General features: G+C 41.0%; 1 protein-coding gene across 4 annotated transcripts in view; it reads left to right on the plus strand.

Annotated features, from left to right (window-relative positions):
• The first annotated feature begins 104 nt into the window (after positions 1–104).
• LOC123967622 (protein MTSS 1-like) overlaps positions 105–27,724 on the plus strand; it is a 57,608-nt gene continuing 29,988 nt past the window's right edge. For 3 of the 4 annotated variants that reach the window (XM_046043772.1, XM_046043776.1, XM_046043773.1), the window contains exons 1-3: positions 106–620; positions 2,496–2,557; positions 8,107–8,180. In XM_046043772.1, the coding sequence (XP_045899728.1) occupies positions 549–620; positions 2,496–2,557; positions 8,107–8,180 (208 nt within the window). In that variant the 5' untranslated portion in view covers positions 106–548. Of the gene's footprint in view, positions 621–2,495; positions 2,558–8,106; positions 8,181–27,724 lie in introns of all 4 variants that reach the window. The other variant, XM_046043774.1, reaches the window with a different exon arrangement.

A 27,724-nucleotide genomic window follows, 5' to 3' on the forward strand; every position in this document is an offset into this window, starting at 1 on the left:
AATGTACAGACATTTTATTTTGGTGGAAAACAATAAACAGGAAATGTATTTTCTTCTTACTGACGCTGGCTTGACGGTTGTTTCTCGTCTTGTCTTTTTTCTCCTACTCAGTCAGTGTGGAGAGGGCAGCGAGGACACCCGGGAGTGTCGGTATTTACCTGTCAAGGCACGGAGTAACGTTACCAGCCGAACACCGTGGATTATTTCTAGTTTCTAGTAGCTGTTTATTTTCACAGTCCAGCCATGGGTGTGAGCGGGGCGGCGTGGAGGGTAGAGGGGGATTTAAATTTCTCTTTCGTCCCGACAGCTTCTTTTGATTTGAAGTAACGTTAGCCTGAACGGTGCACCAGAGGAGAACCCAGCTGTGGTTCTTTACATGTTGGACTGCGGTGAAAGTACTTGTTGGTCGATTTCAGAACAGTAGAAATAGTTTGTGTTCACATTTTCGGGAGTTTTTGGGCTTTTGTTTTGCTTTTCCTGGAGAGTGGAGGTGGCGAACTGAAAGCGGCTCACCGAGTCGGGACTGACCACCGGAGTTGGTCCTGAAAATGGAGGCTGTTATCGAGAAGGAATGCAGCGCGCTCGGAGGACTCTTCCAAACTGTTATCGGAGACATGAAAGTAAGCCAAATGAACTCTCCAACACTAACTATATCACTCGAGAGCCGTTACCCGACCTTCAAAAACCTCACTATCCCAGCCATTTAACTGTCCAAACACCAGTCAATGATGTTAGTAGTAAATGTCCTCCAACAGATAAACAGTTTACGTTAGGTTAACATACCTTAAGTTAACGTTCCTGAACGCACCAACCTTCTGATTGTATTGTATGTAACGCTAGAAACCAATAAACAAAATATAGTAAAGCAGAATTCATTTAACACATTATTTCCATCTGATGTGTATGATAGTGTTTCTGGTCGTACTATAGATTAGCCGCCTTAGTTTTAGTAAGTCAGTTTGATATATCATTATATTTGACTGCACTCTGCTCTATCCTTTTCCAATGGAAAAAACAATAAAATGTTGGTTTACGTCCATTTATTCCAGTTTGAAGTGGAGCAGCAGCCAAACATTTGATAAAGGTTAAATAGGTGTCAAAACTAGGGCATCTTATTTTGATGTGTGTGTGTGTGTTTTAACATCTTGGCCAATGGGACAATTGGCAGATTTCCCCAGCTGTTGTACTTGCCTGAAGGAATGCAGGGAATGTAGCTGTCAGGGTAGAAAAGTCTGAAAGCGTTGACATGTGTAGGTCAAATGGCCAGCCATCGGGTCTGCTGGAGCCAGAAAAGTTTGTTATGAATACTGCTCAGATATTCAGCACTTCTCAGCCTTCCATGTCTTACTTTACTAGCTAGTTCATGGCTGCCTTAGTCTGTCAACTGTGGTGCCACTGACAACAGCAGTGTATTTGCTTTGTCTTTTACATAAGACGCTCACATTTCCAGTGTTGCCTCTTTATTTAAAGAGCCACAGATTGGGTTGTGTGCCCAACAAATAAAGAGACTGCTCACTTTGATTCTCTGTCAACAAGAGGAGGTGTAAGAAATGGTGGGACAAACGCAGAGAAAGCTTATTTGCCATGGTGCTGAACTGGAGTGTTTGATGTCTGCGCAGAAGCATGGCCTAGCTGAAGGTGGTGGCCTCTTCAGAGAGAGAAAGGTAGACTGAGGGACAGAGATGGGCAGAGATCGAAAGGAACCGCTGTGATGTAAGGGAGATTGGAAGAGGGAAAGAAAGAGGTTGGGTTGTTGGGTGTGACGTTTGACAGCACAACATGACATTCCTCATGCTCCTGGCAGTAGTAGCACATCAGTGACAAATATGTGCTCATGCTACATTCATCGCTTCATCTTGTGCTGTCTTACCACCACGTTAGCCTCCTCCTTTTCGATAGGCCACTTGTTCTCTGGGTCAGTTTCGATAAAAATGCCTCTTCCGCTATTTTCAGCTCAGGACCTAAATTAGGTAAATTTAGAGTCCCGTCGGGAACCGGGCTCATTATACCATAGTGTTAGTGCTCTTGTTGTGTGGGGATCTTTCCAAAGGAGGCCTGTGACCCATTTTGCAACCTAACACATGCAGGTTATGGTGGTATCTCTATCCTCCCATTAACAGATAATGCAGAATTAAAATATGTTAAACCAAATAGGGGAAAATTGAAAACATATTAATACATATTCTGTGTCTGTAGACCAAACCTCATGCTTTTCATTTGCAAACAATCCTGCTAAACATAGAGCTTAATTTCCCAGATTCCCTAAGGTCCCATTGGCAGCAAGATGGAAAAACGTCATTTTGGGGGGTGACGGACTGTAACTGGGTTACATGTATGGGAATGTCTCAGCCTTGGTTAGTTTTGTTTAGCCCTGAGGGTGAGGCGAGGCATCAGGGTGGCCTTATGTTGGTTTGAACTGTTATGTAACTGTGGGAAAACTGAAACCTGTTCTGATGATTGTGTCAATCATGTTTGTGTCTCTTTTCGTCCCACAGAGCAGCTACCCTATTTGGGAGGACTTTATCACCAAGGCCGGGAAACTGCAGTCGCAGCTCAGGTGAACGCATGTTTGTGTGCACGTATGTTCCGTGTGTTTGACTGATAAATTATACGCTAGCTCTTGGCGTAGTGATTTCAGTTAATTTACGTAAGCTGATGGAAATCCACCTGTGTTAGTGCAGTTTCAAGCTACACATATAGAAAAACTTGGGTGGAAATGTGAAAAAAGTCGATACATTGCAAAAATGTTTAGGTACCTGAGTGGAAGCAAAATGCACATCAATAGTGGGTAGTAGTATGCATTAATCTGCATTTTATTTAGCAGATTTTCTGGAAATTATGTGATAATTTGTGCAAAATATGGATGGAAACTTGACTAAAGATGCACATAGAAATTTAGGTTTTAGAGTAGAAACCAGGGAAACACCACCGCGATTGTTGCATAACATCTCTAATATCCCATGTTGACTTTATACACTAAAAAAAGTCTTATTTTATTAACTGATGTTGTACTTTATCTCAGCTTCTACTTTACATGTCAGTGTCACTTCCCTTCCAAAGATCTTTTAAGTAGCCACTTGTCCTCAGACTAACAAGCAATGACAGTTTACATAAAAGCCAAATCTCTTAACAACACTGTCTAAGGGTCATTATTTGTCCTTCTTCCCCACTTAGTCTTCTTTAAGCCTTATTTAATTTGTGTTTCTTCTGCTGTAAATTTACACACCTCCTGCCAAAATGATTCCAAGTTTCCTGCTAACAATAGATGCCAATCCCAGCCACCTCTCCTAGTTGGTTTTAAGTGGCCACGTGCCAGGAGACAAACAACTTATGACAGCTGAAATAAAAGCTCATTGTCCAGCAAGTACTGTAAATATGGATATCCTGGGGTCTAAATTATTCGTTGATTAACAGTACATGGCAGTTCTCTAAGCATTTAAGTGTCCACGTGTCCTGAGACAGACTAATGCTGACACTTGTATAAAGGCTCAGGGACTTAACAATACTTTCCAGGGGCCACTCAGTGTCCCATTCTTCCATTTTCTCAGTATTAAGGCTGATTAGTGGTGATATGTTATTCAAGTGTCTCCATCATTCAGGGGTTAAATATGTGACCTGGCCATGCTAAAGCTCAGGGGAGTATTTGTGGCCTTGTCGTTAATGACTGTTCAGCAGTAGGAAATCTGTATGTCTGGACTGCGGGCCAAAAATAAAAATACAAATCAACAAGTCATTTTACTGGTGAAAAGGTGAGTTGAACCTACTAAGAAGAGATGTTATAATGTATGATCATTGGCCCTTTTATGGAATTATACCACTTTCTTGTTCTTTCAGGACTAGTCTATTGATGCCCCCAGAAAAGATAAATTCCTCCTTTTTACACAATGAGTTGGTTAAACTTTGCCCATGCCCTGCTCCGGGCTGCAGTGGTTGTGGCATATGGCTGGCTGTAACGATGCCCCGTGCTGTTGGAGCACTAATAAGAGTGTGCTATCTGTGTTCGCTCGTGGTGACCTATAAATAAGGCCTTTTTTTGTCTGCTTTAAAGCCTGTCTCCAGCCACTACAAATTTGGCTAAACTAGCCCCTTGAACTATAGCATAACCCCTACCCCCCCGATTCCGTCCAAGGACCTCTGTAATCTGTTTAGGGACTGGGTTACATATAAGAACACATATACACAGTAAAAAAAAACACACACACCCACCTCCCCTCCTTGGCCTGGATAAGTGACTAGCCAGCAGTGGTAACGGCATATGTCTGTGTGTGTAATGACGTCTTAAGGCAGACTACTCTGTAATTTAGACCCTCTGCTCCCCTCTCACAAAGCAACTAGGAAATCAACCAATTACAGTGTTGGGCTGTTCTGTCATTTTTTTGGTCCAAATATGGTGTTTTTCCCTATGCCCACTCTGGTTTTGAGCAGCCATCACACATACACACATACGCGCACGTATATACACATATACTCTAAATTCATGTGCACAGAACACAGCTTTGAAGAAAGAGGGCAGGGTGGAATATAGGCTGGCTGATTTGTAATCACAGTCCTCTTTTAACTTGTCAGTGTTTGGTCTTTTTAGTGGGTCATGGTTGATGCAGCTGTGTCAGAACTAGACTCACACACAGGCCTCCCTCCTTCTGGTCTTAAGTTCATTTTAGGAAGAAACAGACCACCTCAAAACTTCAAATTCAGTCTATGAACTGTATGGTTATAAAACATATTTGGGCTCAATGTTTAGACACTACTAGTAGATGGATTTGTAGATCAACAGACAGATGCAGTACACATATTAAAAAATCTTTTAAGAGCACACTCAAAGTACGATCTTGTTCACGATTGTAGTTGGTACATTGTGTCTGAAGTTAAACGCAACTATGATTCAGATTTACTACAGTCACATTCCAGTTTCTGTTGAACTAAGAATAGATGTGGGCAGCAGTGCTGAATGTATCATTGTCAGAAAGAGCACTCTGCTGTACTACGCAAGGATCCATTGGGAGTTTAGATTGGCTTGGCCAAGGCCTTTTGGAATAGATATGTTAAATTCGTTTGTCTTGACTCCAGGACAGGGGCATTTGCAGATTTTTAGGCCAATGGTAGCAGTCAGGTCATTGTTGGAGTACTGAGCAAAGCTGAAGGTTTGTAGCAGCAATGTTTTTATTTTATTTATTCTTATAGCCACAAAAGTCTTGAGGCTTTTTGGCTGACTGTCAGAGCTGAAATTAAACTCTGATTATTCTACATTTTGCAATGTAGTATTCCTTTATTTTTTGAGAAGTTACCTAATTTCACTGTTGATCGAGCCAGAAAATTTAAAATATTAAATTGGTTCAATGCTGCATATAAAACTATGATTTTTCCCTGTAATGGCGACTGTAAGATCTGCCTCCAAAGCTTGTACTGATAGGAGTTGAAAATGTAGTGAATAGATAAACCAGTACAATAGTTTGTCATTTCTCTTGAAATTAGTAGCCATGATCATCTTATCAGATGATCATGGCTACTAATTGTTAACTACTGCACATTGTACTTCAGTGTACTTGAGCCACTAATGGTAAAAGCAGGCTTCAGTTAAAACCACTTCCCACACAAACCTGGTTTGGATTTGGAGGGTTAAACTTGACTGAACAAGACTTTGCAGCAATTACATGTAAATTATGATCCATACAGCAGTGTGTACATTACTGGACGCATATATCAGTTGGAGGGTGTCCTGGTGCCCGCACTGGACTTTATTTAGAAAGGAATCTGTGTGGGCCTGTGTGTATGTTTCTTTTTCCATTTTCAGAACACACCCTTGGATCATCCAGTCAGATCTGCAACAACACAGCCCTTATTAGCCAAACTTACATTCATATTTTGAGTGATAAAGGGAGTGTCTGTTCCATCATTGACTGAATGCTAAGGCTTGGCTGTCAACTTGAATGTAGAAGAATATTTAGGCTTGTAACTAAGTCAGATGATCAGCTGTGTTCTGTTTTCTTTTTCTGTGAAGCTTGTAGGAGGCCCCTGAGAGATGTTAACTGTAACTTGATTAAACAACTAACAACTTTAACAGTCCTAAGACGGTTAAGACCTTTTCAATATACCGTACAACTCCACATTTAGATCATACTCTAAGCTAGGGCTGAACCATTAATTCCATTTGCGATATGACAACACATACTTGGTATGCTTTGGTAACATGACATGCAGGAAGCATCAACTTCGCACATTACGCTGTACCTTGACTTGGCGTTAAGCTTGGCAGAAGCTGACACTACAGAAACGTAGGTGCGCACAGCGAATGAAAGTAGCACCCGCCACCCGCAGGTAACTTGGTGGTGGATGAAATCGTCAGGCAATCCGCCACTTTAATGGTGCTTTCAGACCAAAAGCGAAGCGAGAGTTCAGGGCGGTGAGTTTATATGCAAAGTTAATGCAAAGACGCGTAGAGCCGCAATTTCCTATCGACGGTGCAAATGGGGGCAGTGCCGGCGACGCGAAGGAATTCGCGTGAGTTGAATATTTTAAACTCAAGCAAGAAATTCGCATGACGCTGAGTCGCAATAGCCTATCAACGTTGAGATTGTCCGTACGTCACTGACAGCTTCAGAGCGTTGCATGGAGAGGGCCAGGCAGAGCGGGCGATTGAAAATCTGCAGGCCGGCTAAGAGCTGCTAAACTTGTGATAGAGGAGCAGGGATCAGCGCTCCAGCTTTTGGACAAATAAACACCCGTGGTCGGACTGGATTATGCTCGGACAACTACGCCGTTTGCTCGAGGGAGGAGCTTGGAGTAAACTGCTTTTATTAAATTAGCTTTTTACTTTAGTTTTTGGGATTACAACGTTGATTTATCTTCACTCGAGCTTCTCAGCAGCTAGATTCCGTGCACATCCGGTTCCAGTGTTGTTAGCGTCATTTGGCACTACTTCATATTTATATAAAAAACGGACAAAACTGGACATTGCCGGGAGGAAAGCATTGCGTGGATTAAATTCGCGTTTGGTCTGAATGCACAGTAATGGACAGGAAATATGCACAACAGAAAGACACGTGTAGTAAGGTAAGCGTATTGTGGTGATCGGTGCCAGCGTCACACACAGCCACCAGTCAGCTCAGGAAATATCTGTGAAACGGCATTTCAAACCAAACGCACAAGTCTGAAAGAGGCCCAGTCTGTCCCGAGTTACAGCCAGTGTGCTGCTTACCACCAACAAACACTCTTGTGGCTGAACGTGTCCTGGAAAATTTCAGGAAATCTTTTTAAGCGTGGATGACTGATAGTCTTGTCTCAGTTGAGGAGATCAGATATCACATGTGCACGTGCACCAAAAGCCTTTCATCTCCAAACCTGTGATCTTAATCATGAGAAGTCTGTTGTTCCTGAAGTAGGCGAGTCAGTATTTGCCAGTTAACCAGTCAGCCGACCTGCCAAGGAGGCCGCCTGTTGCCAGCAAACAAGGCGACTGGTCAGTCAGGCAGCCAGACAAACAATCAGTCTGGATACCAACAAGATGGTGTCTGTAATGAGTAAAACGGAAAGTAATCTTACTCCAGGCTCCCACCACTTTTTTATGACAGTGTGTTTTTTTGCCCTTTCATCAGTCTATTTTGTATAAGCAGTATTTTATACTGCAATTTGTAAATACTTGGTAAACCCTTTTCCATTTTCAAGCTGAACGGGGTCGATCCCACATTGATCCTTTCGTTGACCTGTAAGTGTGGCAAACTCAGCTCAAGAGCTGCTCTGCAGAGCCGGACAGATTTCAGTGGTCTCAAAGTAATCACATAGACATTCCTCACACAGCAGGGCAAGTTTTAACTTACACACATCCTTACAGTATAGACACTATCATACATACTTTAAAATCATCAGGGATATGCACAAATGCACCTGCAAATGTTTTTTTTTCTTCTACCTTCCAGAGCTTCCGAGAAGAATATTTGATATGTTTTTTTCTTCATCTGATCAGTTTATGCCTTTGCCTGCCAATGCTCGTATGTAATTACTGCAGTTGATCAGCAAGTGCCGTTTTTTAATTTTTGTATAACATCGTAATGTATATTTTTTCAGTCAAGTGTGTTATTACTAAACCTCTGTCTTCCTCTTTTTTCCTAGGGCAACGGTAGTTGCTGTGGCTGCTTTCCTGGATGCCTTTCAGAAAGTAGCCGACCTGGCTACCAACTCGCGAGGTAGGAATTCCACGCAGATTTAGGGGCTTGAATGTATGAACACTGGTCTTCTGCAGCAAACCTATCCCTCATCCCTTATAGGAATTAGTGTCTTTTTCAGCCCTGATGGCCCCTATGTTTTAGCACAGTGCTGTGAGAGGGTTTAATCAGTGAACTCACTGTTAAACAGTATGTGTGTCTAGGCATCTATGTGTCAGTGTGTTTGTCTGTGTAGCCCTACTGTGCGAGTCCAGTCTTTAACCCCACTGTGCCGAGGGGTGCTGTGGGTTGTTTGCTTTATCTTATGGGTAGAAAATCCGTCAGTATGCTGTATGAAGTTCTGTTGGTGGCTTTGTCTTTGGCCTCTACCACTCTTTTCCCCTGCTTTTTGTCCAACCCCACCACCACCTATACTCCACCTCTGCTACATCTGGACTCTGTGGTAGAGTCTGCTTCAACTCTGTATGTGCATGAGAGGGAAGGAGAGAGTGAGAGATCTCATCCCTCCCTTGCTTTGACACCTCCAGACCAGCTCCATACTATTAATAGGAACTGAGACAGACACACATTCATCACCTCACATACTGCAGAGAGGGAGGGTTTAGCCAAAGAGAGAGAGCAATGGGGGAGCATACTGTCTCTGTCGCTCTCCCTCTTTCACCGTCTAACTCAGAGTGTAAATGTTTGTCATGAAGGAGTTAGATTCAGCTGAAGAGCATTGCGTCATCCTTCATCTACACTTTCATCACCCCCTCCCCCACTCAGGTTAGAAGTATCACGTAACACCCATATCATTTTTGTGCTCTGTTGCTCAGGTTTCATTGTACACCTGAGCTCTTCAGCAAAGAGGCAAGCATGACAATCGCACCAGGTTATATAATAAGTCTTGATTACCAGGACTACAGACCACATTTTCCATTAAGGGTCCAGTTGTATATATCACATTCTTAACAGGTTTATATAAAACCCTGCACCTCAGACTGGTGAGGCACGCTGTAAGGGCACCACATTTTTTCATACTTATGAATTCTTTGACAGGATTATTTAGCAAATAGCTTTTGATATGAATATAATTTATCTTCTTATCTGTATTATTCTTTATCTTTAACTAATGGAATTTAAAAAGCTCTTAGACTAGTTTGGTGCTCATGACACCATTCAGCCTGATTGTTTTTTTGCAGTAGCTTAGATATCTGGAGAAAATACACATTTGGGTTACTCTTTTAATGGACACTATAAGAGATCTAACTGTGTTCCCATCATATACACACATGTGGGCACAGACACACACACACCTTCTCTAGCTAATGGTGTCTTGCAGATAGGGTTGTTTGAATTTTTTATTAATTTTTTTCTCCACAGTGATTAAAGACTTTTTGAATTGGGCATGCTCTAGAGAGCTTTGATAGCAGCTGATAGCTTCTTTAATGACCCTGTGTTGGAGAGAGAGCAACGTTAGAATGAAGTTTAGATTTGTATTTGTTTGTTTGCCTTTTTTGTTGCTGTATTGAGCTAATTAAAGTGCCTCTGAACCCAGCACATTGAACAGCTGCTAGAAGGCAGGAGAGTGAGTCTGAAAGAAAGGTTTTCTCATTATCTTTAAAGTTAACTTTAAAGATACTAGCAATATGGTTTTTGTGGTTTGCCATGTTTTCTGGTAGCTCAGAGGCATGAATAAATGGATATATTTTTGGTTCAGGCCACAGTATAAGAAAGATTTCTTGGAAAAACTTGATCTCTGGAGTATAATTTACTGAGGACTCATTTGTCACCAAACCAAACAGTTGCTATGTACATGGAATGGGCCTTTAGGAGTCGCTGTACTTGGTGAAGCTATCAGCTTACTGTATTGTTCACCTACAGAGCCTGTGTGTGTCTCTGTGTGTGCTTGCCACAGTGACTTTGATTTTAAAGAGCATCTGCATGGTTTTGTGTCTAGGTCAGAGAAAATAGAGATGGACAAACACGTAATTTTCTGTTTGCTCATCATAATTAGCCAGATGCTGCTGAAGCCACATTAAACATAGATAATGACTTCTTGCCTTCATTCTTACCATCTCCCCTCCATCTTCTTGTCCACCTTCAAGTCCTAACCTTCTGCCTATAGCAATCACCATGGTAATAGTTGGAAATCAGGGGTGTGTGTGTGGGTGTGTGGGTGGGTGTGTGTGGGTGTGTGTGGGTGTGTGTGTCTAAAGTAAAAAGAGAAATAGCCCTTCTACTCCCTACCACCACAGCATAGAGACAACCTACTATGTTATATAATTATAACAATAATAAAAATATAGGTGCACAAAGTAAGTCTCTTAATCAGGAGAACAAGGCTTTCAGACGCCTTTGCAAATGGCTGTAGTGTTGTATAGTCTTGCAGATACTGCCAGTGATCTCAAAATTAAAGGGCTGATCTTTAGACTCAGCAGACTTTGACAGGTGACAGCAGTTGTTTTAATGGGTGTTTGGATGAAAGCTACACTGGGACTCATTTATCGGTGTTATCACTGAAGCAGCATGATCAGAAGATTAAAGGACACGTTCAGGAATTAGCCTTTCCTAAACTTTAATCTCGGACTGCAATTTAGTATTAACAAATGCATCTTTGTTGATATATTTATATGTGAAAATGCATATGCCAGACATTTTATATTGTTTTAAAAATAAATCTCCCATTTAAGGACCAGTCCATTTTCATATAACTCAATTCCTTATGTAGATAGAAAACCTGGACATGATTAACTACTGATTTCAGAAATGTAATTCTGACACAGCTAACCCCAAAGCAAGACATGAATTTGACAGTCTGTCTTGATACCAACAGTGCATAAGATGTTTTCACTCCAGTCCTTGGAATACATTTCCAGTCCTGAATACCTGCTGAATACAGGATTATGTTTTTTTTATTTGTTAAAAACATCAGAATGTTTCTTCAAGAATAGAGTCTAACTGGGTTACTGATGAAAGTCTGAAGGTTATTTTCCTCACTGGTTTAAAAGAAAACAAAAACAAATCAATTTTGGCTTCACAGTATATCAAAACTTGAGTAGTGATCTGTTTATCTCAGCATTGTAGTTGTTCAGTTGTTGTCATAGGTTAAATATGTGAAAGGCGGGTTTAAGATTTTCAAATAAAATCGCCTTTCCGAAATACCTTAATGATTTAATTAAGTTCAGCCACACTAAAATACCAGGAAAACACGTTATGCACAGATGCTGACCTTTTTCCATTTAAAAATCTCTCTGATTGCACCAACTATGACCTATTCACAGCTTTCTTTCATATCTTCCTGGCAAAACAAATTAGCCCCACTGTTGTCAAATTAGAAATTAACTTGCACAGTGTCATTATCAGTGTTGACAGTCTGTTGGAGTAGCTCTCTCAGGCCTGCTCAAGCAACTTGCCATTGCAGGTGGCTAGCCACTAGCTGTCTGCTAGCTCCACCCATGCTTCACCTCTTTGCCTATTTTTGGATTAGCCGGAGTCAGGCACTGCCAAGATGGCAACGGCCGGAGCCACCACACTGAGCTTCACAGTCCCTCTTCAGAAACATATGGGTGACGTCACGGTGACTACCCATGTTTTATACTTGACCTGCCCAGCAGCTGCATAGTTATATTCAAACACTGTTGTAACCTGGATATTTTTGATATTGAATTACAGAAAATTACACACACAAATACACCACAACAAAGTTATTATAATCTTAACATCAATGCAAGTGTTTTTATTATTAAAATGTTTCTGTTGATGTAGGTGTAAACTTGTGTGTCAGCAATATAGCTGAAGTTTTATGAATAACACACTGGTTTGTGAAACAATCTTCCACTTTAAACATCAGTAAATGCTCATTGCATGAGCTAATCACTGTGGTGTAGTAAAAACCTTTGACCGAATTTTGGAATTAGTCCGGTGTAAGACTGTAGCTTGACATAATTATCAGCTCTTGCATGCTGTGTGTGTTTCTGTGTTTGTTTAAGTGATTTATTTTAACTGCTGTATGGGAACCAGATGTATTCAAATGATTCACATCATAGACCTGATCCAATTAGAGCATAGTTAGGGTTACAAAAGAAACGAGGATTAGGATTCAAGAATTCATGTGTATTAACAAAGTAAACTCACAATGAGAAATGCGCATATTCTTCTTTTTATTTTCAAGTAAAGGTAAAGTCCGGCTTACTAGTTTAGAGTTGAGTGAAATAGAATAACTGGAATGCCAAGTGGAGAAAGTTTGAATAAAAGAAAGAAAGCATAAGTTTCCAGACAAAGCCTTTCTTTTCCTCTATTGTGCTATATTATTCATAGTCTGTTGGAGCCTACAGTGGACACAGACACAGCAAGAGACTGGATCCATTATTAACACACACAAACACAGTGTTTACTGTTTTATTTACTTGTTTAATGAAATGTATGAAATGAATTGTTCTTATGTAATTTATTTGTAGCTTTGGCAATATTGTTGTTATACATTCATGCCAATAAAGCTGATTTGAATTTGACTGGATCTGCTTGCTTTTTGTAGAACACACTCACATACATATAAAAATGTACAGTTTGTATGATATTGCACATGATCAGAGAGCTATGCGCTCACAGCCACATAGATGCTCACACACCTCTACAGATTCAAAGGTGTACATTCACAGCCACACACACAGACAAGAGGATTAGCCAAAACCACCTCCATTCATAAGGGGCTTACTTTGCTTTGTTGTCTCAGTCTGATAAAGTACATTGAAGTGTGCTTTGGTATCTCCCCTTTACTTGTTTTCAATATGCCTTTTGCGTGTCCGCACAGTGTGTCTACATAGTTTGTGTTTATATGTTGCCCGAGAAATTTTAACTGATGAAACAGCCCTTTTCCTGATCTTCTTAGTCATTTCCCTTTTGTACATTTGGTCATCCAGTTGTTTGTTTACTGCCTTCCTTTTTTGTCTTTGCAGCTTTGTTTATTTTAGCTGTAGGTGCTGAGTATGGACAGTTTCGCTCTGGCTTCTCAATGTATTTTCAAAATGGATCAGACAGGGTTTTATTTATTTTTTTTAGCATGTTCTAAAACACTGAGTGGCTGGCTTTGTCTGTCAACAGGGAGATGGTCAATAAGTTACCTGAGTACACTTTTGGCACTGGTATATTGCAAACTTTTTTAAATTAATAATTTAAAGCCCCTGACTAATGTTTATGCTGTAATGTGGGACAAACCAAAATATCACCTTAATGTAAAAAATTCCTGGGAGACTAGAATGGGTTTAGAAACCATTTTATTTGTTTGCTTAGTGTTGCGTGTCACTGTGTCATGTCGACAACAAAGATCTTTCCTAAATGTTTAAATAACCCCTGTTTCGTTTACTCATTAATAAGTTGTTCAAATTGTCTTGCCTATAGCGATTCTGGTAACAGAAGATTAGTCCACATCCTCGAGTGTGTTTAAATGATGTTTGTTTGCTGTCTTTACACTAATCAGCTCATTCATTAACTGAATTTAAACATAATAATTTGTATACCCTCTCTTGCTCCTTTTATCTTAGTCTGCCACTTTCTGCAGCCCTGTCTTTCCTTCCTTTTCTTTCTTTGCCCTTATTTACTCTCTGTTGCTGTATCTTTCTCACCCTTCACACTTGCGTCTTTCCTATAAATTAACTTGAACCTGCCCACAAACGTTTCCCTGTTAGCACGAACATCACACACCCACAGAGTTGCTTCTGCCTTGAAGCAGTGTAACAATGTTTGCACTAATAGGTCTGATGGTTCTGTTTAAACTCATGTGATTAAACCTTAATGATTAAACATGTTTTGGGTCTGACTTGATGGAAGTCAGACATCAGGCCACATGAAACGATGTCCAGGAGACTGGCAAACAAGAGGTGTTTGTGAATTTGCTGAAAGGAAAAATGTGATACCCCAAGCAATAAGGCAGGGAATCTCACGATTCAATTAGATTTAAGTTTATGGTGCTATGATTTGATCACAGAACTATTATGGCCCCAGACGCACATAGGCTTAGTTAGATTCTAAAATGGACACACAATAGTTAAGCATTTACCTTGATGTTTAACATTTTATACGCAGAATCTGAGACTATCCATAACAATACATTTCTTCACTTCCGGTGGCGCTGCTCTGCTGGCGACCCAGACTCGTGTGCTGCTGCTGTTTTTATTAATTTATTGTTTTTACTTGTTTACTGTGGTTTTATTGATTGTGTACGAGGGTAAAGAGGAGCAGCAGGGCATTATTTAAGGATATATAAGGACTATTACTGGCACTGATTGTCTGGCAGCTTCTGAGGATGTGTCAAACTTTTCCACACTTGGAGGGTGTGCTACCACTCATCTACTCCAGAGACATGCTGTTGTCTCTCCACTACACAGGAACATCGCCGCCCGCAGATTTTTTTTCAACCTGCCCGAAGCATTTAAAATCCTGCCGTCTCCCAGAAAACTACGGAAGAGAGGCCGAAGTGGGAGGACCCGACAGCGTCTCCGCCGGAGAGGCAGTAGACCTCCACTGCCCGGCATGATCCTGAGCAACGTTCGCTCTTTTAGGAGCAAAATGGAGGAGCTCCGTACCAACATGAGGGTATGTTTTGAATACCGCGAGGCGGGCTAGCTGGTATTCACTAAGACTTGGCTCCACGAAGACATCTCCAACTCCTAGATCAAGCAAGAGGGTTTCTCCCTTGTCCGTGCAGACAGGGATGAAACTTCGGGCAAAAGTCAAGGGGGAGGTATCTGCGTGTTTGTGAGTGACAGCTGGTGCAGGAACTATTCTGTGAGAGAGATTGTGTGCAGCCCTGATATTGAATTGCTGTGCATTTCTCTAAGACCCTTTTATCTCCCAAGTTTGGCAATATTGTAATTTTGCCAAACTTGCCAAACTTGTGTGTGTCCGCAATCAACTGCAACGCACTCCGGGAATCCCGGTCTTTATTCTTGGAGATTTTAACCACTGTAAACTGGAACTGTCTCTTCCTGGATTTGAACAATATGCCAAGTGTGGCACTCGAGACAATAGAGTGCTGGACAAATGTTATGGTAATATAAGAAATGCATACAGGGCCAGTCCAAAGCCCCCTTTGTCAAACTCAGACCATAATACTGTCCATCTGATACCCACCTATAAGACTGTTTTAAAGAGCAGTAAACCATTAACTAAGACAGTGACTGTATGGTCTAAAGACCGTATAGAGACACTGAAGGGCTTGTTTGGGTATCAATGAAGCCACTGACACTATTAAAGAGTATATTAAATTCTGTGAGGATTGTGTGCCCACCAAGAAGGTTATTACAATCTATCCTAACAATAAGCCATACATCACCAGAGAGTTAAAGGACTGTATCATCCGGGAAAGAAATGGCTTTTAGGAATCATGATAGGATGGGGTTGAAATCAGTTCTAAGGGATCTTAATCAGTCGTTAAGGGAGGAAGGAAACACAGGGATGTCATAGAACAGAATTTTGCTTCTATGGACTCTTAAAAACTCTGGGTCTCCATGAAAGCTGTTACAAACATGACAACACATAGAAAGGGCTTCATAACATATGATGAGCTGAGTAAAGCAAACAAACTTAATGATTTCTTTCTCAGGTTTGATACACAGGACTAGTCTTTGGAATGCAATAATGTACTACAGTCATTTACAACTGACCCCTGTTCAAGGTTAGTAGTTGACCCCCCCCCAAAGTCACTTTTTCAGCCACATATGCAAAAAGAAATCTGCAGGCCCTGATGGCATCACTGCTTTTCTCCTAAAGACCTTAGCTGCAGAGCTAACCCCAGCGTGGTGCCCTGTGTATCAGAGGTCTGCAGATTCCCATCTGGTTCCTGCCCTCTGGGGAAAAATCTACCATAATTCCCATTCCAAAGAAACCCTGTCCTACAGAAAGAAATTATTATAGACCGGTGGCTTCTGTTGTCATGAAATGCTTTGAAAAATACGTGGTATCCGTACTGAAATCTGAAGTCAATCCTGAACTAGATCCACTCTAGATTGCTGATAGGCAGGGGAGGAGTAAAGAGGATGCAATTAATAGCATCATCCACCTAACTCTTAAGCATCTGGAGGATCCCAAGGCCCATGCATGCCTTTTGTTCATTGATTTTAGTTCTGCTTTTAATACATTACAGCCTCATCAGCTCTTACAGAAAATGACTGAGATGAATGTTTTTTTTAACAGAATCCAAAATGTCAGGATTAACGACTCACTTTCAGAATCCAAATACATCAGTACAGGTGCACCTCAGGGCTGTGTAAGCTCACCGGTCCTGTTCACACTTTACACAAACGACTGCACCAATAGTCTCCCGCGCAACCCGTTTTGTAAATTTCTGACAACACTGCCATTCTTAGCCTGCTTCACCAGAACTCAGACCCGTCAGTGTACTTCACAGAGGTTAATAAATTTGTTCAGTGGTGTGACAAGAACTATCTCACCATTAACACTAAAAATACTGAGGAGAGGGTGTTTGACCCTCGGTCGGTGGTGGATCATACCCAACTGTCCATTCACAGGGAGGAGATCAAACAGGCCACTTCTTATAGGTATCTGGGTATCCACCCGGATAACCTCTTAAGCTGGAGTGATCATGTAGACTATGTATGTTCACGTTTAAAGCTAAGGCTGTATTTTTTTTACGCAGACTGAGGGTGTTTGGTGTCAGCCAGAACATCATGTTTTTATTTTATCAGGCAGTGATGGAGAGTGTCGTCAGGTATGGGATGACAGCGTGGTTCAGCAATCTCTCCACACAGTCCAAATCAAAGTTGCAGCGCCTGGTAAAGACTGCAGTCCATCTATGAGCAGTCTGTACTCAGGCAGGCGCGGAGAGTACTGTTGGACCCATCCCATCTTTCAAACGGAATATGAGCTCTTGCCTTCTGGCAGAAGGTACAGAATCCCAAAAACCAAATTGAACCGTTTTAAATACTCTTTCATACCCACCTCCATCAAAATTTGAAATAGATCTGTACGCTGAGACCTGGGAAGCGTGCAATAACTTGGTGTTCTTCTTGTTGTTTTTTGTATTTTATTTTATTATTTGTTTTAATCTTTTATTGGATGTCATGAGTGTGTATATAGCCTACGTGTACGTCTTCAGCTGTTATTTGTATTTTACGTGTATTTATTGTCTGTAAGGGCAGCAACTACTATGCACAACGTATGCACTTTTGAGTCTATGACAAATTTCCCCTAGGGGACAATAAAGTATATTCTATTCTATTAATGATGCACAGAGTAAAGCTTTTATCGGTAAGGAGAATAAAGAGGTGCTTCAAGCAGAATGTACTTGTTGGAATCAGTTAATTAATCTTTGTTATACTAAACAAGTTAATGAGCAAAATGGCTCACATTGATTCACGTCACATTCTGTCAGTAATCTCCTTACTTCATTATCACTGACCCCAAAATGTGACTTCAGTGCAGTATATAAAAATATCCACCCGTGGAAGGCCCTCTGAACTCTAATGAAGTCGCTTTTTGCATCAGTGCTCAGTGCTTAAGAGAGAATGGTGTCTATCTAATCGTATCTAAGATCTAATTGTTTTTTCCCCACTCCTACTAGGTTTGGTTAACAAAACATTTGAAGATGGACCCGGTGAAAAGTACAGTGTACAACCTTAGGTAGATGTCAAAAGTACTCCTGTTGTCTTTGCTATAAGTTATTATACTTATCTTGTACAACCTGTTGTACTCAAAAGTTATCAAGAGAACATGCAAGACACTTTAAAGAATTCAGTTTACAGGCAAAACAAACAGACCTATTATTTTTTACTTCAATTGCGTAAAGCCAGACCAATCAGAAACTTGGTATTCCGTGAGCTTCATTTAAGGTCTCTTTCGGCTGTCATCCGAGACAAAACCAGGCGATCTGATCCAAATTCCCTCTCTCTGAAAACTTGCAACTGCACTGGTCATTGGTGAAGAATGAGACAAAGCCCTATTGAATCATGAAAAGAGAGATAAAGAGAGATCAAGGGCAGACGAACAGAGAGAGGGCAAAAGAATAATCCTCCCTCTTTATTCATCCAGCTCCAGTTCATTTTCCATGTAGATCCCCTCTGTTTCGTGTCAAGTTATAATTTCGTCATAGTTTCCTGCTGTGTACAATGGACCTGTGTATGTGTCAGTTTCTGTGTGTGTGCGCCTTTTTGTAGTGTGTGTTTCTGTGTTCATACAGTACACCAGTGCTAGTGGTATTTCATTCACCGAGTGCGTGTGAGAGTGACAGAGTGGGTGAGTAGTGACATTTCTTCCGAGTCAGCCACGGTGAAACAGCTGACAGCAACTAGGCTGCACAGAGAGATGAGATCATTGCATACAACAGACAGCAGACAAGGACAGCAGACATTCAAATAACACCATGTTGACCCTTTCTAAGAATTGCATATTGTTGGACTAAAAACAGAGATGAATTGCATAAAATTTTCTTCTCAAGCGCTATTAACTTTGATAAAGGATGTCTGGACACCTGTAGGAAGACTGCTTAGCATCCTTACGGTCTCATTAGGTTTACATAGAGCACATTTTACCAGTTTTAAGACATAATTAGATGGCTTGTTTGAGTCTTCCATTGACCCATCTTTAAATCCCAGAGTCCTAGGGAAAAAAAACAAGGTGTTGAGTCGTGGCCCACAGAGAGCTTGTACAATGAATTGTGATGCAATACGTAGTGCACAATTAACACGAGTAACATTCAGAATGTGTAACATGTATATGAAACATTATGAGGATGGGTAAATTATACGTCTCTGTCCCTTTCCTCATTATTCCATGTTCAAAAACACATACGCACGAACACAACACAGAATTTGTCACCCCATCTATAGCATAATAGTTTGTTCATGGTTATAAAAAGAACCAAGTCTGTGTCACATGTTGGTTGGCAGCTGTCTGGACACTGTCGTGCGCGTGTGTGTGTGCGTGCGTGCGTGCACGCACATGTGCAATATGTCAGTGTGTCTGTGTATATATTAATCCCTGTGGCTCTGTCAGCAGCTCCAGCGTTGAGTCTGTTTGGACACGTCTGACTCTGTAGAGATGAAATAGACAGAGCTACTGTCTATACTGCTACAGAGCTAGCATGTAGAAGCCTGTTTTGGACCTAAAGAGGTTATTAAGTTGTACAAATATGTTTTTAGAGCTGATAATTACTTGACTCCTCCAGTCACATCTCCAGTTATTCAGATTATTTTGACCTAGAATAATTAATCATTCAACAACCCTTAACACTCGGATTGTATATACAGTGGGGAGAACAAGTATTTGATACACTGCTGATTTTGCAGGTTTTCCTACTTACAAAGCATGGATCTTGAGAAGGTCTGTATGGAGGAGTGGGCCAAAATCCCTGCTGCAGTATGCACAAACCTGGTCAAGAACTACAGGAAACGTATGATCTCTGTAATTGCAAACAAAGGTTTCTGTACCAAATATTAAGTTCTGCTTTTCTGATGTATCAAATACTTACGTCATGCAATAAAATGCAAATTAATTATTTAAAAATCATACAGTGTGATTTTCTGGATTTTTGTTTAAGATTCCGTCTCTCACAGTTGAAGTGTACCTATGATAAAAATTACAGACCTCTACATGCTTTGTAAGTAGGAAAACCTGCAAAATCAGCAGTGTATCAAATACTTGTTCTCCCCTCTGTACATGGTCACATATTGTTTTTATTTTATTTGCAGTTAGCTTTGTAAAAATTTCCCTTACATGGACAATAAACAGTATTTGTAGCAGAACGATTTCAACAACAACGCATCAAATTAAAAGACTTAAGACTTTTACCTATGTAAGGTAATATCCCAAAGGTCAACATGAATATTCCTTTGAAATATGTTTTTACATGTTTCCCTTGGTTTACAAGTCAGGCATCTTATTGTCTTGATGTTGACGTCTACTGCAGTATTGTTAAGCCTTTAAACATACAATAAACCAGTTCTCACACGCTTCCTGTCTGTATGAAAGATGCCGGCTATTGTCATTATTGCAGTCGCGTTGTCATGATTACAGTAATTGCTGTTGTCAAGCCATACTTCCTAATTACCCCTTTAATGGTCCATACTGAGAATATTGGAGTCGGCACAAAATAATTGATCCAGTAAAATAATCCACTGTTGATTTCACCATACTGTTATACAGGTATACTTTATTTGCTCCCTATTTGCCAGCTTGCTTCACGTTTTGACAAAGTGACTGTGCTACGTCTTTTTTCCCGACCTCTATACACTGCCTAGCTTCAGCCCATTGTATAACCTCTCCCATTAACATCACTGCCGCCCCTCCTTATGGATTAGCTTAGTTCCACTGGGGCCCTTGTGTGCCTACAATGAGTTCAGCACCCGAAAATAACTTCCAATCTAGAGGGTTGGTGTATGTTCTTCCTTTCTAACTATCTGCGGTGTATTTCTTATGCGTTATAAAATAAAATATCTCTGAAACAATCTCCAAAACAGCAGATTAAATGCATATTGTAGACATTGCTGGTCATGCTGTGTTGTTGGGTTCAGCAGGTATTCAGGTTGAGTGGGGTTGTAAACCCCAGCTGTCTCTAAAGATTTGTAACATTTTAGTATTTTATGTATTTTGGTCTTGTATCTGTGTCTGTCCTGTGTCTATGTCTTGCTGCAGAACCAATTGCCCTACGGGGACAAATAAAGTTTAAGTTTAAGATTTACCTTCTACTCTTTCCAGTCATCTGGCAATGCACTTGGTGCCTCTGCTAATGCAGGGCAGAAGCTGTCAAAACTGTTATCTATGCCTGTCACTGTTACAGGCACAGATGACATATTTAGATGATATCACACCACTTTTAAGTCTTGGTAGTTGATGCTTAAAAAATTATTCCAAGCTAGGTTACAGCTACAGTGTGCTTGACAAAAATTTAGGTTAATTAAAGTGCACACAAAGCTGCCAGTTCAAGAAGTGTGGGTGTGAAACAGTGGAGTCCATCAAATCTAAATTGGAGATTGAGGGGCAGTAATGAGTGTAAATATGAACTATATACTGTAGATCTCTGTGGTGAGTCTGAATGACTCTGAGGGGCCCAAATGCTGCACATTAATAAGGGTCTATGTCATCCAGAGCACTGTGTCGATTGTGATATATGTGCAGGGGTTTGAGCTTCTGGGTGCATGTGTATAAATACAGTCAAGCACATGCTACACATCTTTATTCTTGTATGTGTGTGTGAGTGTGTGCATATGCATGCCCTGGTTGTTTCTCAATGAAGGCTCTGTTCTCTCTCTCTCATCCGTTTTTACTGAGTGACGCTGGGCCACATAATTACTGTGAACTAGCACACATCAGCCCTGTTTTGATTAAAGTAAAGGAGTGATCCATTTGCAGAGTCTGAAATAAGTAGACAACGAGGTTCTATCATGCCCTTTTTCATTTGAGCTATTCACAGTACCTCTAATCCAGCCTGTTTTACCTGAATGAAGATGTTCTTTTACTTGACAGGCTCCAAGACAAAAGTGACATTTTCTGCTAAATGATCATGGACACTTTGGTTTTCAAAAAACCAACTTGGAATGCACTGAGCTCAAGACTTTTCTGGAACAGACTTGAATTTGTATTTTGCAAATTTCTCTAAGAACACTCTGTGTGCTCTGCCTTGGACAGACCCCCATACAGCTCCATGGAAAAAAAGAAGAATCAGGCCTTTTCCTCTTTGCCCCTGTCAGTTCATGGCTTGGCCTTTGCGACAGTGCAGTCTTAGATGCTGAACTAACCCACTTTCTCAATGCCCTTTCTGAAAGGGCTCTATCCTCTCTTTTCCAGTTTGTCCAAGACCAACCTGACCATATACATTTCCTGTGCGCTGTCCAGCCCAGCCCCAGATCACATCCCCGAACAAGCTCCGTGCCTTTCAATCCACCCTCTATTCTCTTCTGTTTGCCCTGACCCCATTCTGGGAATCTTACAGATCACTGGAACCAACAATTAAATCAGTTAATAGGTCAAATACGCAGACTCACGCATAGACTCACGGACTAATTCAAGCTTACACACCCTCGTGTGCAAATACACAGCACATGTAGAGAATAATTTAGATAGACAAAAATGTACATAATGACTTCTCAGGCTGTTTTAGTGCTGGGCTGGAATTTATGGGTCGAACTCTTTTGTGACATCACAATGGCAGACTCACTTGCCTCGCCATTCAGTTTGCACTATAAAATACATTAACAAGGAGGAAGTGTCTCTGAACGATTTAGGCGCAGGTTCCAACCACCTGCTTTAATACGAACATCTGCACATTGACGTTGCAATTTCACAGTTGGCCTCCAAAATGCCCTTGTCATGGAGTTAAGGAAGACAAATGTATGAGTGTATGTTTTTTTTGTGTGTGTGTGGAACAAAAAGGATCAGACACAGAGAGAGAGTAAGAATGAGTATGTTTGTATGTGAGGACAATAGGCCAAACACCTTTTGAGAGAATCCTCTTTGCACTTGAGTACGTGCGCATGCAGTGTGTGTCCGTGCAAGTGTTTGTGGGTGTTAGCGGTGTTTGCTGACTGTGTTTGTTTCAACATAAACCCGGTTAGACCTGTAAGCTTTGTATTTGGAAGACTTGACATGCATGCCAAGCAAAATTCAAAACAAATTTCGTTGGTAAATGAACTTCAGATTAATTTAAGTTGCCAAATTGATACTCTTATCTGATGGGGGGGAAAATGCATTGATATAAATATATTTTCTTTTCTGTGGTAAATCACAAGTGATTGCACTGGGCTGATAACATCTCTTCTGTCTGCTTATGTGTGTGTGTGTCCCTGAGAAACTGAGGGCAACCAAGCCAGCTCGCTCTGTCTGGACATGAGTTCCCCTCAAACACTCATGTGTTGGTGTGTGTGTGTGTGTGTGTGTGTGTATAAACTAATTTGCTTATTTTAAATCCCTGGCCTATGTGTGTCTTTTTGTGTCTAACTCGGTCTATGTGCTGTGGCTGTGACTACTATTTTTAGGTTTCTCTCTTTAAAAGTTAACATTGAACACATTAACACAAGACCACATCCCAGCAGCCAGGCTGCGACCTAACACAGCCTGCTTTTGTTCTATACTGCCGTTCACACACACTTATAGAGTCACACTGGATTTCATAGAGATGGTTACAGTCAGAGCGCTGCCCTCCAAGACCTTGGTTAGAGGCCAAACTCTGTATGACTCAGAGGAAGATTAATCTGGCCTAATGAGAACTTTACATCTGAAAACCTTGGCTCTAAATCCACTGATTTTTATTCTGACAAAGACCCTGGCAGTCCCTGCAGTGTAGACTAAGTGTCACGTTGCAGCCAGAAAATAGAAATTTAACAAAATGGTTATATTCAATATCTTCAGAGATAACTGAAACACATGCCATGTCAACAACAAGTAAGTGTGTTTACTAACTTTCCCCATTTTCCCTTCGAAAAGTATCTGATTACTTTCCCAAGAATAAAAGTCATTTAAGGTTGCTTGTCTGCTTTCTTCTATCCCTTCCTTCTCTCTACATATTCTTTCTCACCTTAATTTTTTCTCATTTAATTTCCTCTCTTTCTCGGTGTCCTCCTCTCCTCTGCATCTACACCCTCACCTCCTGTCGGTGTCCAGGCTGTCGAGGCCAGGTGTACACACAGCCGGTCTGTGACAGCAACACCAAGCCAATTTCTGTTTATCATCACAAACTTTCTGCTCAGTTGAAACTCCCCTCAAGGACAGACAGAAAAGTGGGAAGATTGGGGGGGGGGGGGCAGACATAGGAAAGTAAGAGCTAGATTGCAATGTGACGTAGCAGAAGTAAAAGGCGCGTTTTCTGTGTTCAGAATGTCCAGTATTTGATGTCACATTGAGGATAGAGTGCAACAGCTACACATGCATAAATGCTCAAACATAGAAACACATGCACAGTGGGGTACCATCATCAGCTTGTTGCTGATGAGCCATCTGCTGCAGTATGACCATTGAAGGTGAACTTGGATCAAGTGTTGCCTCATTCAGTCTTCCTCAGTCACTGGAAAAAACTTTATTCTTTTATAGTAAGGTAAGGTCACCTTACACTGTTCATTACATGTGTCCAATATGTCTAGATGTCAACATATTAAGCTAAAGGTTTTTTGAATAATAATTTGAGTGAGTATGTTTTGTGCTGAACAAGCATGTTGCATGCTATTTTTTAAAAAGAAATAATAGGTATGAGTTTATCATTGATTGATTGTATTGGTTGATAGATGGATAAATGATGGTTAGGTTCAGTCCATTCAAGTTACTCAGTCAGCGAGTTGACTCAGTGAGCTTTCAGGGTCTGGTTTGTTCCCTACCATCCCATAGACACTTCAAAAAACACGGAATGAATAATGTGTTTGTTTGAAGAGCGCGTGCGTGCGTGGGCGGGCGGGTGGATGGAGGTGGGGTAACACTGGGGTGGAGAAAGTCCCCTCACGAACATTTTAATAGTATAGGGGTTCTTACACGTACACGTACACAAGCACATACACATGCATCTATGCATAGGCTCAGATACACACATGGTAGATGCAATCTGGTACTCATTATTGCAAACAAGGCAGTGTTGTGTTGTAGTGACAAACAGTTCAGTCTCTCTAGTGTGTGTCTGCTTTAAATTATCACCAGTATCTCCCAGACGAGAGGCCTATCTCCCTACAGGGAAGGAAAGGTCACAGGCACATTCACATACTAAGTGCAGAAGGGGAAAAGCCAAAACAATGTAGACGTTTTTGATGCCCTGTATGGTTTCAAGTAGAGATGAAACGGTGTGAAAATTTCATATCACGATTATAGTGACCAAAATGATCACGGTTATCAGTATTATCACGGTATTGTAAAAATGTGCCAAAAAAAATTTAAATGGACTGATACACACACTGAAACCATTTCAACAAGTTTTATATTGAAAACTACAAATACAATTGCCATTTTGTTCACATAAAAAATAAAATAACAGCAAATACCTTTTGTAAACATATGAATATCATCTAAGTGTGCATTATCAAGATTTTTATTTTATAATTTATAGGTAATACACGTGGACAGTTACATGAAAACAAAAAAGTCTTGTGATAGAAACTGCAGTGAGTCCAACAGCTGACATAAATACAGAGGAGTCTGTAGCGTTTGTAGATATGCTGGTTGGTTGACTAAACTGCGTAACTAGTTCTCATGTGCAGTGGACGAATAGACTGCCGACACACGACGCACACAGCAACAGAACAATGTGCAGCATTTTTACAAGAGCAGCTAACACTGAGAGCTTCAGTTTACACGCTGTTCGGTAATAATAACTGTCAGGAATTTTACCATGGTTTACCGTTAAACCGGTAATCGTTTCATCCCTAGTTTCAAGTAAGTGGCAAGTTGGGCATGAACCTGCTCTTTCGTTGCTTTCATGTGTCTGTAAAGTATACCATAGACTCCTGTAATGTTTCTAACTTTGTTAGATAAAGCATGTTTTTTCAGGGTGGATAACCCCTCAGCAACCAAATTTATTTTGGTTGCTGAGGTTTGGGGTGCTTTTTCCTTCAATGGGAAAATCGAGCTTCAGGTTGTCCAGGGGTGTCAAACGGCGACTGGCTATGTGGACATGTTGCAGCGGGCATCCCTCTTGACTGAGGGCCCCCGTCTGTGCGGTAATGACTGGGTCTTTCAACAGGACAACGCTGCAATTCACAACGCCCGCCTGACGAAGGACTTCTTCTAGGAGAATAACGTTGCTCTTTTGGACCATCCTGCGTGTTCTCCTGATCTAAATCCCATTGAGAACATTTGGGGATGGATGGCAAGGGAAGTTTACAAAAACGGACGTCAGTTCCAGACCGTGGATGCCCTTCGTGAAGCCATCTTCACTACATGGAGCAACGTTCCCAGCAGCCTCCTGGGAACAGTCGCATCAAGCATGCCGAAACGAGTGTTTGAAGTGATCAACAAGAACGGTGGGGCTACTCACTACTGAGTCCTTTTTTGACACTTTTAGTTCTGTTGTAGGTTTATTTTTGGGCTATGGTCTTAAACTTTTGATCAGCTGATGAACAGCCTGTTTGAGTTTAAATGCAGTTTTCAATAAATTGCCTACTCTCTATTTTTTGTCTCTTGGTCCTGTTTCTTCTTTTGGCATTTTGAAGCAGTACTTACAACCCGGTTATGATCCACCAGCGCGAAATGTGAGTACTTGCAATGTTTCCCCCGGTCTTAAGATTTTGTTCAAGAGTGTATTTGGACTGGATGAATGCCTGTTTAGTGAGTTGTGCTGTTTTTTTGACATGGTGTCAATCAGTTTGGAGCTGAGTAAACATTTATTAAGTTAGGCCTAGCAGTCTCCATTAGGTTGGATAAGTTGTGAAAACGCCTGTGTTTTCACTTCCTGTCTGACAAGTCTATTAAACCATATCATCATTAAAACAGAAACACATTTGTTGAATAAAATATGTATTAACTTATCCTCTTGTTCCCAATTGTAATAAATCCAGCCCACATATTGATCGTTCAAATGGAATTGTTGATGAGATTATTGTATTGTGTGTTACTCTCTTTACTTTGCATCTTGCATCATTTCCCTCTGTTTGAAAACAACAGCAGACAGGGGGGGAAATGGATGATGAATGTACTCTGAATGACATTAAAAACTGTAGAAGGTCATCCATCCATCCATCGTCAACCACTTACGTACAGGGTCGCGGGGGGGCTGGAGCCAATCTCAGCTGACATTGGGCGAAAGGCGGGGTACACCCTGGACAGGGTCGCCAGTACATCGCAGGGCCACACGTAGACGAACAACCACTCACACTCACACCTAAGGACAATTTTCACCTTAACCTGCATGTCTTTGGATGGTGGGAGGAAGCCGGAGCACCCGGAGAGAACCCACTTGGACACCGGGAGAACATGCAAACTCCACACAGAAAGGCCGGGGCAACCGGGGTTCGAACACGTGACCTTCTTGTTGTGAGACAGTGCTAACCACTGTGCGCCGCCCGCATGTTTTCTATGTAAATGTACACAGGTACAAGTATATGTCTATACTTACAAGTATATGTCTATGTCTATACTTGTACCTGTGTACCCCGGTTTTGACTCCAGATAGTGTTGCAGTGATGTAGCTATTAACAATTATTTCTGTGGTATGGTATTTTTGCTGTGGAGAGTAGAACAGTGATACAGTGATGAATAATATACATCTGAATAAATGTTAGTTAAATGTCTTTTTAAATGAAACATTTCACACAGTGGCATTGGGCTTATTAACAAGTGCTGTTCCTTGTGCACACCCATACCAAAACTGCAATATGGCTTCTGTTAAAATATCTTCAAAAATGTTTCTTCCAAGTAAACCTCTTGCATAAGCCACTAAATGGGGTGTTGACAGTATTGAGCACTTCTTTGGAATTTTTCAAGAGCATGTGTCTAGAGGTCTCAATTCTCTGTATGCTTTAAGTATACCTTCTCCACCCTCTGTACTTGAATGACCTGTTTTCTCTGTATGATTTATGCATGTGGTAACAATGTTTTCTATTGTTGATTTTAGTTTTTAGTATTAGTATTTTATTGGACTGTATTGTTGAGAATCGTGTAGG

This window comes from Micropterus dolomieu, linkage group LG03, assembly GCF_021292245.1.
Source record: "Micropterus dolomieu isolate WLL.071019.BEF.003 ecotype Adirondacks linkage group LG03, ASM2129224v1, whole genome shotgun sequence".
Taxonomy (NCBI): domain Eukaryota; kingdom Metazoa; phylum Chordata; class Actinopteri; order Centrarchiformes; family Centrarchidae; genus Micropterus; species Micropterus dolomieu.